Source organism: Aptenodytes forsteri, unplaced genomic scaffold (genome assembly GCF_000699145.1).
Source record: "Aptenodytes forsteri isolate BGI_AS27 unplaced genomic scaffold, ASM69914v1 Scaffold308, whole genome shotgun sequence".
NCBI classification, from domain to species: Eukaryota; Metazoa; Chordata; class Aves; order Sphenisciformes; family Spheniscidae; genus Aptenodytes; species Aptenodytes forsteri.
This window is the reverse complement of record NW_008795475.1, coordinates 991,155-1,009,810: the sequence shown is the minus strand read 5'-3', so window position 1 is coordinate 1,009,810 and position 18,656 is coordinate 991,155. Positions and strand designations below refer to the sequence as shown.

Below are 18,656 nucleotides of genomic sequence, written 5' to 3'. Positions count from 1 at the left end.
GGTTGGTGCAGCTACTGGGGAATGAGGGACTCGCTCGCTCAGGGCTGCTCCTGGCTAAGATGGGAGCAGCCACAGTGCCGAATATGGCCTTCATGTACCTGTCTGAACCAGATGGGAGGCTACGTAGCATTTGCCATTTTTCACCTTCTTTACAGAAAATAATTTTTTTTCTCTAAACAGACATTTATGTGCAAAGTGCCAGTTCTCAAATGCTTGAGGACTTTGTGGTCAGGAAACAGTTTCCTCCACTCCAGACTGTAAGCTTTCAATCAAATCCCCAAAACTTGCAATTTTGGTCAGGTTTTAGCTAAAATTTTGGGGGCCTAGAGGAAATTGTTCTGGTTTTCAGTCACTGAAAAGCCCAGATGTTCTGGGTTTGGATGTCCACTATTTTGAATGAAGTGTGAAATTTCCCCCTAGGAAAAAAAAACCAAACAACCAAACCCACAAACCCGAAGCCTGGACCTGCTCCAGTTCAAACCACTGCGGTCAAAAGGGAACCAAAGACACATTAGACCTTGAGCTCCCTTTCCATCAGGACCTCAGGCAACAGCTCTTTACATCTTGTGAAGATGTTCTGCGTTGCCTTCAGAGTCACGTTACCTTCACAGGTATCTGTCTCCGTCCTGAAGACAAAGCCCTTGGGGCAGGTGCAGGTGTAGCTGCCGGGTGTGTTGCGGCACAGTCCGTTGTCACACAGCAAACGATTGACAGTGCATTCATCAACGTCTGTGGGCAGAGAGATGGGGTTCCTGAGCTACAACACCAGCATCCACTCTTCTACTCTGCCAGCCCTACAGAGCTCTGGCAGCCTGAGAGGCGCAGAAATGCAGTACCGTCCTCAAAGCAATAAAATGTGGAAAGTATGTTAAATCACGTATGTGTAGTTTCTCACATAGCACCTTGTGCTCTTCCATGTGGACAAGGCAGCCCTGAACGGGGACAGCGCTCGAGGGCATCAGCTGCTGTATCACCTCAGGCTCCTGTGCAGCTGGAGGTCAGCATCTGGCTCCCAGTCTCATACGCTGAGTGCATGCCACCCTCTCCCCACCAGCACCGAGCTCCTGGTTCCCTATGCCACACCGAGCTTGCGCTGCCCTGAACTCACCCACGCAGTTCTTGCCCGTGGGATCTGACTCATAGCCCAGGTTGCAGATACAGCGGTAGCTTCCACGCAGGTTCTCGCACATGCCATTGGGGCAGATATCTGGGTTGAGGGCACATTCATTGATGTCTGCACGGAGAAAGAAATCAAATTAGATGGACCATGGCAAACGTAAATACAGAAAGCTTCCAGCCCCTAATTCATTGTTCCTTGGTGTCAATAGCTAGCTGGGGCACCCCTCTGCACAAATCCCTCCTTCCTGTCCTACCTACCCTCCTGGTTTGACCTAGTAGACCCTGGGGAGCCTCGTTCCTCTCCTCTTGGTGCTGTGGAGCTGGGCATCTTTGTCCTGGGGATACACAGCTGATCTAGCACAGGGCTCTGAGCTCAGGAGGAGAGAACTGGATAAGGGGTTGAGATAAGCCCAGACTCAGTTCCATATCAAGGGCTCTCAGGTCCTTCTGTTACGTTCCTGAGTCTCCTTACAGTATCTCTATCCCAGGTACTCAGGTCAGACCATTTAATTAACCCTCCTACTGGAAAAGGTGGGAGGAAGAAGCTGTTTGTAAGGTGCTGTGAGCAGGATGCCAACTGGGGTAAGGGCAGAGCATGATGGACAACCTGCCTGTGCATACACAGCCCTACCACAGGGGACCGCGTTGCTGGGGGCAGAACAGGGCAAGGAGTACTCAGACATGTTGGAGAGCATGCAGCTGGGCTGGCAGAGGGTCATGTCCATGGCTAGATGGTCACAGCAAAGCCCTTCCAATGGCAAAGTCCCTGTATCTCCTAGCCCAGCCATGGTCCCCAAGCTGAGAGCTTGCACAGACTCCTTGACCACGCAGCTACCAGGCTGGAAGAAGTCCTGATCAGGCCAAAGTAAATTTCCTATCCCTATTGCTGACAAAGAACTGTCTGAAAGCAGCCTGGAAAAAGAGAGGTGAGGACCTGTGGCCTCTGCCTGGTTCCTGGCGCTGGAGAATGTGTGGTGGTGGCAGGGCAGGGACAGAGGGGAGTGTTATGTTTGGATGAGGGCAGGAGCCAACGCCTGCAGGATGTCAAAACCTCAGCTTCGAAGATTTGCAGAGTGCCTTGGATAAATCTGCCTCAAACAGAGAGTTTTTTGGATGGTTCTGCAGCAAGGTGTGGTGGGTACCACAGCCCCTGCTGCCCATGCGTGTGGTGGTTGGGCTCAGGTCTGCAGGGCACCTGACAGGGAAAGCCATGGGCATCTCTGCCATCACCCACCTCCTGCCTGCCCCCCCTGTCAGCAGCACCAAGTGCCCTGTGCACGTGGACAGAAACCCAGAAGGGCGGCAGCCAGCTGGACAGCATCTCTTCCTCTGCATTAGCATCACCTCACTGCCTTTTTGGAGCAAAGCTCTGGTGCCCAGGCAAAAAGATTTTACCCTGGCGAGAACCAGCCTCCCCACAGAATAGGGCAGGTTTGCGTTCGTACAGCAGTGTCCTCGCAGTGTCATAGGGCCAGATGGCAAGCAGCCCAGGCCAGGGCTTCCCAGACACTGCTGGCCTTCGTCTCCACGCAGTTGGAGTTCAGTTACATCCCCAGGGAAATGCAGCCCTGGAGAGCGCTGAGTGCATATAGTCCTGGCTGCAGGCAGCCGATGGGCTGACCAGAGCATGTCTGATGTTAGCTTCTTGCTAGAAAGCGTCTTATCGTTAGCCTGAGACTGACTTCGGCCAAGACACGGTGCCCTGGAAGGAAGCCCAAGAAGCCACCAGGGTTTTGCCTCTGGCTCATTCCCATCTGGAAAGTTTTGAAAGGCCGTAGCTATCTGGCTGCTTTGTGCTCTTCCTGCTGATCCAAGCACTGCCCAGGGCTGGCAGCACAGCCGCCTGCCTGACCTCTTGCACAGCTGTCTAATTCAAAGCAGCCCCTTGGCAACACATCCCAACACGCGCTTATCACCTCCCTCTCCCTGGGAGACTGCGAACCCTCTTCTCCCGCGACCAAGGAGCTGGAGGGCAGAGGAGGGAAACAAGCAAGAGGATGCAATTGGTCACGCTCTTCATTCCCATGAAAGCGGGGAGTAAAGCCAAACTCTGCGTGTGCATCCCCAGAAACGTAGTTCCCACAGGGTGCCAGGAATCAACTACTTGATTCAATACACAGTCCTCAGGGACGCTTGCTCAACGTTAACTCGCGGTGCTTTAGGGAGGAGAAAAGACACATAGCACTCCTCTCCCCCGTGCCCAAGCTCACGTCCCACCCACAGACACTCACTAACACGGAGATAGGTTCTTGCATGCACTTAACACCCACCCAGGCTATGCAAGCTACCCTGCGCTTACTCACAAACAGCTCTCGCATACACGGGCGTAACGTGCTAAGTCTCCAGCACACCCTCCTCTGCCAAGTCTCTCATGGCACACGCTCCCACAGTCACACAGATGCATGCACACCCCGTTAAAAGCAGCTGAAAGAAAGAGCTGAGAGTGACATTAGATGTGCCTGTCTAGGATATGGTACATGGGATGCACATACCTCTGCCGTCAGCTGTTATTCCAATGCCGCTGCTGCAGAGTGCCTGGAATTCAGCTGTGTAGAAAGCACAACAGAACCATTAGCTTTTCTAGACGGTTCACGCACAGTGACATTAATTCTGGGTAACATTGGATTTATTGTTTGTTTGTTAGAATGTCATCTGTGGGCTTCCACGCAGTGTTTGTTTATACTTATGCAATGTGTATTTTAGAGCTGATACTCGCAGTAGTAGTCCAACACTGTGAGAATCCCTGCAATGAGATCAGCATCAGATTCACGGATCCAACCTACACTTGTTGACTGCATGGCATCCCTTTCCCCCTGCCTATGGCCTTCCCATGTCACTGCCAAGCTGCCTAGGTCACCTCAGGGACCTGTCAGGGACCCAGAATGTCTCTGAGCACCTTCCTGGCTTTTTGCAAACTCAGATGGAAGAGGAGCTCACCAGAGTTTTTGGCTGGACAGGGTTGGCAGGGCTCTCCGAAGCCATGGTCTGGGTTAGCACAGCAACACTCGGACTTGGTGACCGCTCCTGGAAAGGGACGAGCACACGTGCCCTTTTTAATGCCTCCATAGCAGGTGCTGCGCATGTGGGTGTCCACGCAGACTCGTCCATCCACCCCGATAGCCAGGCCCCCGAGGCACTCGCAGCGGAAGGAGCCCTCTGTGTTAATGCACCAGCCATTCATACAGATTCCTGGCGTCTCACACTCGTCGATGTCTGAAAGAGGAAGCACAAACTGGTTGTTACCTACCCACAGGCAGCAGGACACACAGACAGGGGCTTTCGACTACTTTGCAGGCAGACTTGGAGACTAAGAGGGAACTAGAGGTGCAGTTTAGAGCATCACATCCCCTGCATGCTCTGCTGGCTGTCCCTGACGGTTCAAGAGAAGTAACAGGGATCTGGGCTTCTTCAGTCTCCTGAGACCCAGCCCCTTCTCAGAGTAGCAGGGTCTGGTCTCTGCTCTGTTAACAGGCCAGTGACCCAGAGAATTCACCCTGTGTCACAGCAGCATATCGAAGAAATGCTATGTTCTCCTCCTCCTCCTCTCTCCACTCTGCCTTCACATCCTAACCTTCCTGGCTTCGGGAGGTAGCACACAAACCATAGCGGAACATGCTGTAGAGGCTGGGGAAGCTGTGGAGATGACTGCTGCCAGCTCACATTGGCCACACAGAGCTTCACAGCCCTGCTTAACCTCCTTCAGAAAGAGGATTTAAGCTCCAATTTGCGCTGAAGTAGTGGAGGTGCGAGAACATTTTCCCTTGTGCCCATTCTGCTGAGAGGGGGTAGTTTCTGGTGGCAGAGCAGGAGATGCCTGGCAACAGCCTTGGTTTTTCTCAGCTCCCCTTGGCCCCAGTCACGTCGTAAGTCCCCAGGAACGTGGATGGCAGGCTGGGAAGAGGGCAGAGACCAAGCTTGGGTCCTACGCACCGACACAGTACCGCCCGTTGGGAGCCAGCACAAAACCGGGCTTGCAGATACATTTGAAGCTGCCGTCCTCATTGATACACATCCCGTTGAGGCACATGTTAGTCGTGGCACATTCATCATGATCTGGGGAGGACAAACAGAAAACACGAGCTGAGCCTGCGAGCTGCAGCAAGACTCTCCTGTGCTCAAAAACTCTCTGTCCCCCATCTCATGGTCAAATTGCTTCTTATGGCAGCGGGTGCCAATCCTCAAGGCAGAGTTCCCACCGCTGCTCCTGGTGAAAGCTGTCCTGCTGTGTCCCTGCCACTCTCGGTACCCCAGTCAGCCGGTGCAGCTTGCAGCAGGACTTGCACACTGGCTGGTGGAGGCAACAACTCTCAGGGTGATGGAGAAATGTCCTGCAAAACCTACAGGAGCCCTCCAGGAGCACTAGCACCCTTATAAAAATGCCTTCCTATTTCAGTGCAACCGTATCCTCTCCTCTCATGTTAAGATGCACTCTGCCCTAGCAGCGTTACCCGAGAGAAAGGGAGTACAGCACAGATTAAAGTAACCACCAACCCCCCAGGAGGACATAGTCTCAGCTCAGTCCCAACCTCCCCAAGGCCATAGATGACAGCACATCAGGAAATAGCTTACCGACACAGTTCTTGCCATCAGGGGTGATTTCAAAGCCAGCATTGCAGATACACTGGAAGCTGCCATCAGTGTTAACACAGCGGCCGTTCCTACACATTACTCCATTCATGATGCACTCATCAATATCTGGCAGGGAAATAAACATAAGAAAGTAGCAGCAGGTGGAGTGAGAAGCAGTTCCAGCTTAATCTGCTCCGTGAGAAAAGCAGGCAAGTGCTCTCAGACACTCAGAGTGTGCCCTGCTCCAGGATCACACTCTTTCCCTCTGTACGAACTGCAGGAGATGGAAAAGATGCGGAGAAAGCTTTCTGCATGCTCTGGAAGCATCACTACATTCGTGAGGTCACAGCTCTGGGATCTCAGGCCCTCCGTGATGTCTTTGTCAACCTCCTGCCGCAGGGCCCACTTTGCACCTCGAACAATCCTAGGCCTGTTCAAGTTCATAATAGGCAACAAAAGCCCTCAGATCAACAGCCACGGACTCAGGCCTGCTACGAAGTACCGCAGAGGTGTGGTCCCAGTGCCTCAGCAAAATGAATTCCAGGACAGCAGTTGGGGTACCACGTGGCTGACTGCAGTACGGCAGCAGGGGAGGTGCTGTGTTGCGTATCAAGAACATGATGTCCACTTGCTCTGGGAGACAGGCCACTGAATGCCTCTGGGTAAAGACGAGAGACGAAAGGAAGAGGACTATCTCAGGTAGGGGGTTGTTACTGACCCTTTATCCAGAGCTGGGGAAGACGAGATGAGCTATTTTATGAGCAAATTACAGAAAACCAATAGTCTGACCCCAGCGGCAATGGATGATCCAGACACTTTGTAGACTTCTCCTAATGTGGCGAAGTTAGCTTGAGAGCAGCCTGGCAGAAAAGGGTCTGAATCACAGTTGAAATGGGGCGGCCCTGCACAGAAAGAAACCTCCTTTTGGGCTATATCGACAGAAGAGCTGTGTGTAAGCCACACGGGACAGTTTCTTGTCCTGACAGCTAGAGAGGTCACGGCTGAAGAATGACATCCAATTTTGGCACCACACATTAGAAAAGATAAAGACAAAATGGAGGAAGTCGAGAAGATAAAAACAAGGACAATGAGAAGCTTAGAAACATTATCAATGAGAGGAGATTGAGACACTTGCATTTGTTTAGTCTAGAAGGGAGATGACAGGGGGGTTACAAGTTGCAGTTTCCCAACATGTAAAAAAATGTTGTAAAGGAGACAGCGATGAACTAATTTTCATGGCCAGAAGGACAATCACAAGAAGAATTCAGCTTAAAAGATTTAGTTTGGAAATTAGGAAAAGCCTTCCACATTGTCAGGCAACTGGGGGGTCCTTTGGAAGCCCCTTCATCAGAAGCCACTCGACAGCAAAATAAAAAACCCCAAAGGTCAGGCACTGACAGGGAAATTTGCCTTTCCTTCTTGTTCACATGGGACATTACCTTCCCATAATTCTTTTTTAGCAATCCCTCACCCAGAGCACCATCTTGCTGCAAGACACTGATGGAACAACTTTGCTAGAAATCACAAGCCCCACATTGATACAAAAATTCCTCAAAATCCTATCTTTTGCCAAAATAAAATGTTGTCATCTTTAAATAGAGTTCTGCTCTTGAAAAGGACTCTAAGTTCCTTGATTGCTGCTAGCCAATTTTAAGGTAGATAAGGGTAGAGGAAACCTCTTCTGCTAGACAGATTTCAGGAGACTGCTGGCAACTCAACTAAGTTGTTCTGAAATCCCATCACACACCTGGCTGGGAGGTTGTTTGGTGCTGGGGACTCCTCACTGTTTCCACTTTACAACCATTTTCCTTTGGTACCTAAGTCTCGGATAACCCTGTTGACACTCTTGCAGCACGCTGTGTCCCCCCGAAAGGAGAGACAGAAAATACTTACCGATGCAGGCCTGCTTTGTGGGGGTGCTCTGGAAACCTTCGTGGCACTTGCAGTGGTAGGAGCCAGGTGTGTTCACGCAGTCACCATGCACGCAGGGGCTGCTGGAGCACTCATCCACATCTGCAAGAAGAAAAGCCTAAGCCTGTGAGTCACCATTATGCAGAGAATGCACAGCAAGATACCGGGACAGGCAACAAAGGCTGCCTCCTGTGAGCCGCTGAGCCCGTGCTTTCAACTCTGGTGCTCAGCATCCTGACAGCGCGGCCAGCAAGGTCCCTCTGGATGGCATCTCTTCCCTCAAGTGAATCAACTGCACCGCTCAGCTTGGTGTCATCTGCAAACTTGCTGAGGGTGCACCCAATCCCACTACCTATGTCACTGATGAAGACATTAAATAGTATTGGTCCCAATAGGGACCCTCGAGGGACACCACCCATTACTGGTTTCCACTTGGACATTGAGCCATTGACTGTAACTCTTTGGACACAGTCATCCAGCCAATTCCTTATCCATCCAACAGTCCATCCACCAAACCCATATCACTCTAATTTAGAGGTAAGAATGTTGTGGGGAACTGTATCAAAGGCCTTACAGAAGTCCACGTAGATAACATCCGTAGCTCTTCCCTTCTTCACTGATGCAGTGACTATCATCAAAGGCCACTAGATTAGTCAGGCACAATTTGCCCCTTGGTGAAGCCGTGTTGGCTGTCTCTAATCACCTCCATCTTCCACGTGTTTCAACATATCTTCCCTTGTGAACAGTTTATAGCCATCAATTGCAGCGCTCCAGTCACGTGATCAGTCCCACCACATTTCAGTGTAGCTTTCTAGCTGCACAGTGGCTTCCAGCTCCTCCTGTTTGTTACCCATGCTGCATGCATCAATACAGAGGCACTTCAGCTGGGCTATCAACCCTCTCACCTTTTTAGAGGAACACACCCTAATTCCTTTCAGGCATTTCACAGGTGTTTCCCTGTTGGTTCCTAATACATCAGCAGCTCCTGGCTCTTCTCTGTTGCTCAAAACTCCATCCCCCTTCCCCCACTAAATCTAGTTTAAAGCTCTCCTTATAAGTCTGGCCACCTTGTTGGCAAAGACCTTCTTGTTCCACTTGATCAGGTGAACCCCGTCAGCTCCCAACAGACCTGGTTTTTCAACGGTAGATCACAGAAGTCAAAACCTTGAGTATGGCACCAGGCACGCAGCGAGGCATTCACCTGTGCAATTCCTCTCCTCCTTCCCTGAACCCCTTCCTCTGACTGGGAGGATAGAGGAGAACACCACCCGTGCTCCAGATTCTTTCAACATTGCTCTCTGAGTGACATATAGTCTCTTTTGGTGGTTCTAAGTTGCCTTGTCGCAGTATCATTAGACCCTACATGGAATAGTAGGAGTGGATGATAGTCTGGAGGGTTCACCAGTCTCGGCAGCCTCTCAGTGATGTCGCAAATGCGAGCTCTGCTAGGCAGCAAACTTCTCTAGAGAAATTGCCTGGATGGCAATTGGGTGCTTGGGTGCCTCTCAGTAAGGAATCTCCAATTACTAATACTTTACATGCTTTGCTGGTGGCACTGGTTCTAATGCATGTGGGGGGCTAAATCAAGGTTGCATGGTTGGCTTTTCTTGCATCTTGTCCGTTACTCCAAACCCAGAGCATCGTACCTCTTATGTAGGGGCACTTCAGAGGAAGGTTCTTCCTCCTGCCCTGAGCAGAGACAAGGGTCCAGTCTCCTTCATCTTATGAGTTACTTGGTCAGTCAGCTCAAGGTTGAATTCAGGCTTACCTCCCCCTTGTGCAGCCTTAAGGTAGGGCTGTCACTCAGCCTGGGACAGCACAAAATACCACGTATCAATCTCTCACATTCCCGGATACTGTTGAGTTCCTCTTATATACTTGTTTGAAGAGTTCTTCTAGCTGGGCATACTTCCAGCTAAGATCCACCACTGCCTTCAGGTGCTAGAGGACTTCCAGGGGCTGGATCTCCATGCAACCTAAGGTCTGGACAGTTATTTCAGCCCTTGGGAGGTCTGCTTGGGTGGAGACGTCAGCAGAGAAAGGCTGTTCTTTGCAGATGCAGTGGGGGGACACCATTTTCTTTCAGCAGGACACGGTCTCCTTATAGTTCTCAGAAAAAATAGCCCACTTACTTACTTCTAAAAGGGTAATTCTTTTGAAAGTTGCCATCCTTCTAATTCTAATTCCTTGGAGACCTCAAGCTTCTGAGTAGGCTTGCACAGCCACCAGCTAGCCGGGGTGACCGTCGGCACTGCAGCCTAAGCCTGCGGGGCAAGCAGAGCAGGCAGCAGCCCGATAACTGGCAGTGCCCTGCCCAGGGGCCGGTTATACGGGGCTTCCCGTGGTCTGAACTGGCCACCGCTAAGCCAAGGCAATGCGGTGGCTACCAGAGTTGTCACCCTGGATGTTCCTCAGGGGCAGACATATCCCTTCCATCATGCTGCTTCGTTACCTGACACAAGCCCTCTATCTCCAGCCTCTTGTGGGGAGCTCTGACTGGGATGGGGGCTGTCGGGGCAGCAGCTCGAGGTGCTGTTAGGAGCTGGCATGGGGCACAGTTGGAGCTGACCCGTGTGTGTGTCAAGCAGAGCCTACTTACCAATGCACTCTCCGCGCACGTCCTGCTTGTACCCCATGTTGCACTCGCAGCGGTAGCTGGATGGGGTGGGGATGCAGCGTCCATTCAGGCAGAGGTTAGTGAAATGCTTGCAGATGTCAATGGTCTGATTCAAAGTGGCGGTTCCTGGAAAGCACAGAGACAGCATCAGGTAGAGGATTACAGCTCCCTTCCTTTGATTGTCCCCAGGAAGCCGGGTCGGTAAGTCCAAACACTGATGGATCAGTGGTCCTGCTGGGCCCCGAACAACCATGGGGCTGCAGACACAAACTCAGCTGCCTCAGAAATCTCTGCAGGGTGCTGCGGTACCTGGCATGTCCCTACCCCACTGACATGCGCAAGATGGCACAGCCTCTCAGAAGCAAGGTGGGAATCAGTATTTATTGACATCCAGTACATTTGCACGGGCTTCAGCCCTTAACAAGGAGCTACACGGGGATGCACATGAGAGAGAGGTGTCCAAGGTGGTGGGAAAAACAGTTTTGTTTTGGGGAGGCAGAGAGTGAGGCGGTGACGTGAAAGCTTCATTCCTATTTGGTAATTAGAAAGATATTCTGCGCTGGAGCCAGCTTCGGCTCCCTTGCTCTGCCAGCAGACGCTGTTTGATCTGCTTCTGGGCTCAGCATCCTGCACAGCATTAGTGTCACATCCCATCACTCCCCCTGTGTCAAAATAAACCTTGTAGCTGGCTAAGAGCACAGGCACTTTGCTCATGTGTGCATGGCTCAGAGAAGCGGGCCGGCACGCAGGCAGACACACTGCCTGTGTTCTGAGACAGGCAGCCAAATTGGGTCAGCACAGTAAGAAAGTAATTTTAATTACCAATGCTTGAACTTCCTGGGCCCATTCCAGGCAGACCTGGGATCCCGCCTTGTCCATTTGCCCCATTTGGTCCGATGCCTCCAGGCCCGTTGAGTCCCGGCCCAACACCATTGGGCCCGAATCCAGGAATTCCTGGAAAGCTCCCAGGGAACCCTGGCACGACTGGGAGTCCTTCGATGCAAAGCCTGCGGTACTCATCTGAAACAAAACAGCTGCCTTAGTGCTTTTCCAAGAGTGCCTGAATCCCCCTCCTGCCTCTGCCAGAGCGTGGAGAACAGAGGGATGGAGGCGGACCAGCAGGGAGCAAAGAGGATGGGTACTGATAGGAACAGGGCAGATGGGTGAGGAGGGCTTTAACACCCTCCACACCAGAGCAGATGCTGAGACACAGCTTGCCAGGGTGTTTGGCAACAGCTTCTCGGGGTGCGTGGGACAGCTGGCACCGTGGGCTCCCTTCATGCAGGAAAGGACAGGACACAGGAGGGTGCCAGACACTGTAAAGCTCTGCCCTGCTCGGAGCTAGTGATGAAGGAAGAGAGGCGGAGAGATAGATCTACAGTGCTGTGCCTTCTCAAGGCCTCCTGCTGCGTGGGCTCACCCTCATTTGGCCCCAAGGTTCAATTACGGTGGAAACCAAAGAGAGCTGAAGGGGTAGGAGGAAAGGGATGAATTCTTGCCTTGGCTGAACTCATCCAGCTCAACTTCAGACGAAACCCAGGCAGGGAAGCCAGCATCCCCATGTGACCTTTCTCTGGGTGTTATGTTGATGATTCTCCACGTCAAGCCTGGGGTACCACTAGGGTCATCAGAGCCATGAGTTGGCCCAGCAGCAGGTGGAGGTCCTTTGTGTTGCACTTACCAGACCCTCGGACAGGGCACATCTCTGGAGTCTGACCAATGGCCCAGCAACGCCCCGAGTCACAGCAGCACTGCATCTTGGTGTACTGGCCAGGGAGGTCCCCGGCACAGCGGCCCCCGATCAGAGCAGAGAAACACGTCCCAATCCGCTGGTCTGCAGAGAGGGAGAAGAGGAGGAGATGCATTCACAGCGTGTCATCACCATACTCTCGGTCAGGTCCTGAGTGCCCGTTCCCAATGGCATCTCCTCCAGCTTTCCAATGTTCCAATCTGACCTCCTTGTTCTGCCTCATCCTCCCAGATCATGAGGTTCTCCAGCACCTCCATCTGGAGCACATCAAAGCTGTAGGGTCAGGCCTTATTCCCCAGTACTAAATCTCACGTTCCCATTTAGGCTCCTAAATACTATAAGCAGCCTGACCGAGAGCCAGAAACAGGCAGTAGGTGGGCTGTCCCTCTCCATTGGATTCTCCATTGGGAGCTGCCTTCCTTGCCCTGTGGGAAGGACAAGCTGACCCCGCAGATTCTAGCTGAATTCACGGAGCAGAAGACAGATGAGATCCCCCACCTCACCCCATGTTTCCTCACCTTCCCAAAGGAATGGGATTATTTACAGGTGTCTCCCTCCTCTCACTAGAGTTTCTGCACTGATGAGAGATGTCGGGGACGGGTTCCCCCACTGACCCAACACACCAGCTGGGAGAGGGAACAGGCTGAGGGGAGGTGGTCTGCATGAGACCACTGCAAACGTTGACACTTCCACTACTGGACAGCCTGACCCATCCCCTCAGTGGGGACAGATAAACTGTTCCGGACTAAATATATTATTCAACAAAATTGCATCCTGGGGCTGAGATCTCCATTCTTCAGGTTCCTCCTCTGATGTTAGTGTCTGTCTTGCTTATTTATACTACATTTGTGACCAGGGTTGGCCATCAGTGCCGTTATAACAGTACAACAGGCCCTGAACTTGGCCACATGGAGTGGCAGTGTCTTCTCCTCTCTTGGGCTGTTGGACTCAGCATGATATTACTCTATCTTCTGGCACTAAAAACACTTCCCTGTGATAAAAACAATCCAGCGCTGCCTGCTACTATTTTGAGGTTCCCAGACAGTGAGCGGGCATTCCCCAGCCATTCCTGCTCTAGGCTGAAGCTTTGGCTGCAACGGTCCTTTCCCTTGTTCTCACTTGTTGCAGGACAGAGCTGGCAGACCAAGGTGGTCAGCCATCTCCTACACCACTTTGGTCAGGCTGGCGATCCAGGTACAACCCTTCCAGTGTTACCATCTCCTACACCACTTTGGTCAGGCTGGGGATCCAGGTACAACCCTTCCAGTGTCAGTGATGCCCGGTGCTGTGCTAAGCAAGGACCTTTCCACAGCCAGTGCCATCCACTGTGGTCCTGCACACCTCAGGCTTGGCAAGGACCTACCTCTACTTCCCAGAACTGATTTAATGGCAAATGTCCCGCGTCCCAGGCTTCCCGTGAGGAAGCATTCCCTGCCAGGTCCCAGTGGTCCCAACATCTCTCGCTAAACAAATGGAGCTGTTCCCAATTCCACATCCCTCCACCCTGATCACTCCCATTCCCAGTGGATGCCTGTTTCAGGTCATGGGTTAGTTCCCACAGCCTGGACTGAGCTGGAAGGAGAACGAGCCCTGGACGGTGGTCAAAGTCCGCAAGCCTGGCCAAAGCCACAGACACCAAGCCTGGCACCGGTGTTTGGTGTGTGTGGCTTCTGGACAAGGCCCAGGAGACTGAGGGTCTTTCACATGTCTAGCAGGCTCCGTCTGGCACCAAGTCCTCTAGGAAAACCTGGAATCTTCCACTCATTCATCTCCCGGCCTTGTTTCTCAAGTAAATTAATGAGGGGGAAAGTCTAGTCTGATTTGTCATCTGTGCCTCTAGACTGACATTAGCCAGCAGGCTGACACTTTCCTGAAATATAATTGAAATTAATTGCACGGAGCTGTTTGATCTGTGGGCTGTGGTTACATTTCTTCTCTAATCACAGCTCAGTGACTTGCAGAGGACAGTGACCCCATTTAAAGCCAGGGTGACTAAACCAGCAGGTCTTTTCCCAGATACATCCTTTCCGCCATTCTGCAGCACTGAGTTCAACATGAACTATTCCCTTTTAGGAAACTTTATCCACCAAAGAGACTTGCAGAAAGACAGACAGACTAGGAGAAGGGAAATTTGAGTGAGGGGATTGAATGCTGCACCAGATTAGCTCCTAATCCTAATGAAGGGAAGTTCTAGCCACATGGGTGTTTGGGTCATCCCAAGTCCTTGATCTCTGGCAAGTGGCAAGAGTGCAAGAGCAACGTCCACGTCTTTGCAGGTTTCAGGAGCTGCTGGAGTGTAGAAGAGGGCTGTGTTTCCACAGCACGTTGACTGGTTGATGTTACTTAGCATCAGCATGTAGCCCACACTTACTCCAGAAAGAAGCTGATCTCTGAACAAGCCAGGGCAGGATAGTGGGGCCATTCGGAAAAGCTGCCCCTCAAACCCTCGATGGGAGTTTAGCTAAGTGAGGGCTTAGGGCTGAGCTTAAATGAACTTCTAGATCTGAGCGTGATAGTTTGGAATAAACCCTTTGGGCATTAGAGAGGACAGATCCCACCCGGCTCCTTCTGTTCTTCTGCGGGACGCTTGCTGTCCCAAAAGCTGTGATACACGAAGACAGCCAGCCAGTTAATGGGCAAGGAGTGATTTGGAGAACGCAACCTCCTTCCCCACAGACAGACATGTGCTGACAAGTTTGACAAGGCAGGGAGGTCACGGCAGTTTGTGTAACGGAGGGAATGGTCCAGCCCTTATTCATTTGGACAAATGTTTATTAAATTCAGCTGTCTTTGCTGCAGTTTGTAATAATCTCCCTCAGAAATGAAGGTCAGGACTAATTGAAACCTCATCTGGAGCTGCCTTGGGCAGAGAGAGGGGTGGATGGAAAGAACAGTGGGTCCCTGCAGTCCCTCTGTGACCTCCTGCAGGACCACCCACACGCTGGAGGTACGAGCACAAAGCTGTCGTGGTTTTGTTCTGTCTTCCTCTGCAGCTGTTAAGGGAACAGGTTTGCATAATAACCTCAGTAAATCAGATAATGCTGCAGGCAAGAAAGGAGGTAAAATTCCACGTGAGATTAGACAGCGCACAGAGGTGGGGGATAGAGACACAGGTCTGTCAGAGGTCTCTGATTCAAAGAAGCTGTGGATGCTTTACAAGGTCCAGCCAGAAGCAGTAGAATCATAGACATTAAGGTTAAGAAAGGAGGTAAAATTCCACGTGAGATTAGACAGCGCACAGAGGTGGGGGATAGAGACACAGGTCTGTCAGAGGTCTCTGATTCAAAGAAGCTGTGGATGCTTTACAAGGTCCAGCCAGAAGCAGTAGAATCATAGAATCATTAAGGTTGGAAGAGACCTCTAAGATCATCGAGTCCAACCGTGAGTAGGGGATGGAGTTTGGCTTGCTTATCATAGTGGGACAGGAGCAACTCCAAGCTGGACCTTCCTGCTGGGGTCTGGCAAAGTCTGCACCCGTCCGGCTGGGCCATGATGCCCTGGTGTGTGTGTCCTGATGCCCAGGAGAAGCCCCACACCAGGAGCTGCACCCTCTGAGTGACTATCCAGCACGGCTAATCTCTCTCTTCCCTTTCAATGTGAACATTCTCTTCGTAGTCTGCACGAGTTGTCTAAGATCTGCTGTGCACCTGCAAGGGGTTTTGCAATTTTCATCCTGATGAAAACCTGGTTTGTTTCTTTGGTGGTGGGGTAGGGGCAGGGAGAGGTGGAGGAATAGAAAGTACCGGTCCTGCTTCCCAGGAGAGAACTTTAAAGGGTGAGTATTTCTCTCACTTTGTGTCTTGTCATGTACAGAAACTGAGAAGCTCAAGTGGCCAAACCCAGACAAACTAGTGGTTGCAAAAGGCAGTTGGCTCTGCCTACAAAGGACCTGAGGGCTATTAGCTCAGGAGGGAGCTGCAACACAGCAGCGTGTAGCCAAAGGTCTCCCACCCAAGATGTCCAATGGTGCTCGGTTTGCAAGGAAGAAGGGTGCAAAAAGGAGCCTCATACTGCGGTGAGGACAGTCAGTCTGGACCACTGACGCCGTCATATGTTCTCTGTGTCTGGAAAACTGACCAATTTCATTCTTGTCTGGGTAAGATTAGATGGTGGTGTCTGTCTCAGTGAAGAGCCATGCCAGAACGAAGGCACAAAGCATCCCTCGGTGCACAGCTCCCACCAAACTGCAATATTCATGGCACACCTTGGCCACCAATGCTTCTGCTGTCTCACCGCAGGAGGGCTGCAGCGCAAACAGGGAAGCTCTGGGTGTTATTGCAGGACAGTTTCTGTGCTGGCAAGTGCTATAATAAGTTCACTCCCTCCCTGGCTGTTCACTCTTCTCCAAATTCACCTCCCAGTTCAACGGTTACAAGGTTGAGGTATAAATGCATCCCTGAAATGATCTGATAAAAAATGATTCTCTCTAGGGGGAAATGTTTTACAAATGTGGACTGAATGACCCAGTTTGCAGTCCAGGTTCCTGCACAGGTTCACACTATGGAGCCCATAGGTCCCTGCAGCTGTCCGGGCAGACCTCTGCTTGGCAGCATCGCCAGCTCCCTCGATGCCTTGGGAGCTGTTAGGGGGCTCTGCTCAGGGTCCCTCCCCAGCTCCTTAACAATCTGTTTTGAGTCTGTGACCCTCACACCACTTCCCTTTTGTCATTTCTTGCCCTCATAAATATCTCCTCATATTACCTTTTTCCTCGTGCTCTTTCCTTTCCTGGATAATGACCAAAGTGGGCAAAAAGGGTTCTCCAGGCAGGTGAAGTCCTCAGTAACTCCCTCACAGCCCTCTCTGAGTCCAGGACTTTGCAACAATAAGCAAGATCTGGCCTTACCTGGAACTTTAGGCAGTAAATCTGCCGATGTTGCCCAAGAAGAGAGAAGACACAAATCTCTCAGAGCTTTGCTGCACTATCAGGGAAAAAGAGCAAAGAAAGCGATGTGCAGGAGTGCTGACTTGCAACACCATGGGCATGTCTGGAAATGCATCTGAAAGGCCATTTTTCTCATTTGAAAATTATTCTTTTAAGCTGTTCTTGAAAAGCAACCTATTGTACTGAAAAGAAAAAAAAACAAACCCTCACAACCTGCTGGAGCAGATCCTTCTGCCGCCTGCAAAACACCGAGCCTGTCTTTTACAAGCATAAATGAATGAAACTGTTATGAACATGTGTGGAACTGGATTCTTTGTGTCAGGCACAGGTGGTTGAATCATTCAATAAATGTTCATTTCAAACTATGACGGACTTTCTCCAGCTACGCTGCTGTTTGCATTTTACTGAGGCAGGCAGTGAAAGCAGCTAATGAGATTTGGGATCGACTCAAGCTCAGTGTCTTGCTGTTTCAGCTGCAAAAACTACAGGAGATTATTCAAATGCAATAAAAAGGTGTTTACTTTACTAAAAAGGGAGGGGAAAGGGATGGGAATATATCAAGGCTGCCACCATAAAGTCACCACACAGCCAGTGCTGGTGCCTCATGATATATGAGACACTGCGGTCACTTCCAGTCTAAACATCTGAGAGGTGGCAGCGTGACAATCTCTTCTGCTCTCTCCTGATGCTGTTCATGCTTTAAGGGTGGCCACATTTTTTATTAATTTTCAATTTTACAAACTATTTATTTGATTTATTTCATAGGACGTAAATTGTGGGCTTAAACTACCATAAACTCGCAAAATGAGCACTAAAGCCCCCTCAAATGATAGAAGCAGGGTTTGCAGAATATGGATCCCGGGGCAACAACACCCCAATAGTAACTGTGCATTTTGCCAGAAAAAATATTGTCTGTCCCAAAACGTGACAGCACACTAGCGGCATATATTAGCTCAGGGAAATGGCTAGGGCATGATGTATTGAGTTCAGATGCAGTCATAGTCCACTGCAGCTAACTAAGCTTTGGACTATTTTTAAATTTGGGCTTTCTAATTTTATTTAGTTTTCGTTTCTTGAAGCACTTGGTTTCAAGGAAAGCGGGGAAATGTCCATATGACTCATCCGACAGCCGTCACACCCCTCCGGGCTTATGGCAGGGTCTGGGAAACAGGGAGGAAAAGAATTTCATTCTCATTAAATTCTATCAGATTCCCAAACAAGGTGACTCGTATGTTATACTTTACAACATTTTTCTTTCCAGGACTAGAACATGATTAATTTTTATTCCAGGTTCTGTGGATATAAAAGAATTTGGAAATTATTTTTTTTCTGTATTAATTTCCAGGACTTTCAACAGGAAGCTGTACCTGACATCTTCCATTGCACTAACAATGATCTTTGCCTTTTCTGTAACAGTTCCTCTTTACAAATCCTTGCATCCTTGCCTTTCTAAGGGCGAATGAACTTTCTGAACAGCAAGACAAACCCTGGGATTCATTTTGACTAAAGTAAGTGCCCCTGCTGAGAGCAAGTAAACAGAGCTGATCTATTTATCACAGAAACTGTTGTCTGTTACAAAGAGAAATGGACCATCAAATATTTACAAGGCTTGGAAAGGAATTTTGATCTGTTAAACATGCAAGATTCGCTCCAGGCTCTGTAGTCCGGAGGCAGGACAGCTCGTCAGTCTGGGAAAGCTTGCCTGGACTCACGCCAGTTCTGGGAAGCTTTGAAATACAGACACCTTGAGCCAAACTGAGACAGGGGTGAACAGGTACGTCAGAGCCGGTGCAGCGCCACACACCAGC

The 18,656-nt window shown here is 50.6% G+C and overlaps 1 protein-coding gene across 1 annotated transcript in view; it reads right to left on the bottom strand.

The window, feature by feature from the left end:
* Positions 1–18,656, bottom strand: part of LOC103900461 (fibrillin-2) — a 121,666-nt gene that overhangs the window by 32,044 nt on the left and 70,966 nt on the right. The window contains exons 9-18 of the mRNA XM_009281146.2: positions 11,898–12,050; positions 11,039–11,236; positions 10,199–10,342; positions 7,582–7,701; positions 5,689–5,814; positions 5,050–5,172; positions 4,057–4,332; positions 3,612–3,665; positions 1,109–1,234; positions 604–729 (exon numbers count right to left, since the gene is read on the bottom strand). Coding sequence (XP_009279421.2) covers positions 604–729; positions 1,109–1,234; positions 3,612–3,665; positions 4,057–4,332; positions 5,050–5,172; positions 5,689–5,814; positions 7,582–7,701; positions 10,199–10,342; positions 11,039–11,236; positions 11,898–12,050 — 1,446 coding nt within the window. The remainder of the gene's footprint in view (positions 1–603; positions 730–1,108; positions 1,235–3,611; positions 3,666–4,056; positions 4,333–5,049; positions 5,173–5,688; positions 5,815–7,581; positions 7,702–10,198; positions 10,343–11,038; positions 11,237–11,897; positions 12,051–18,656) is intronic.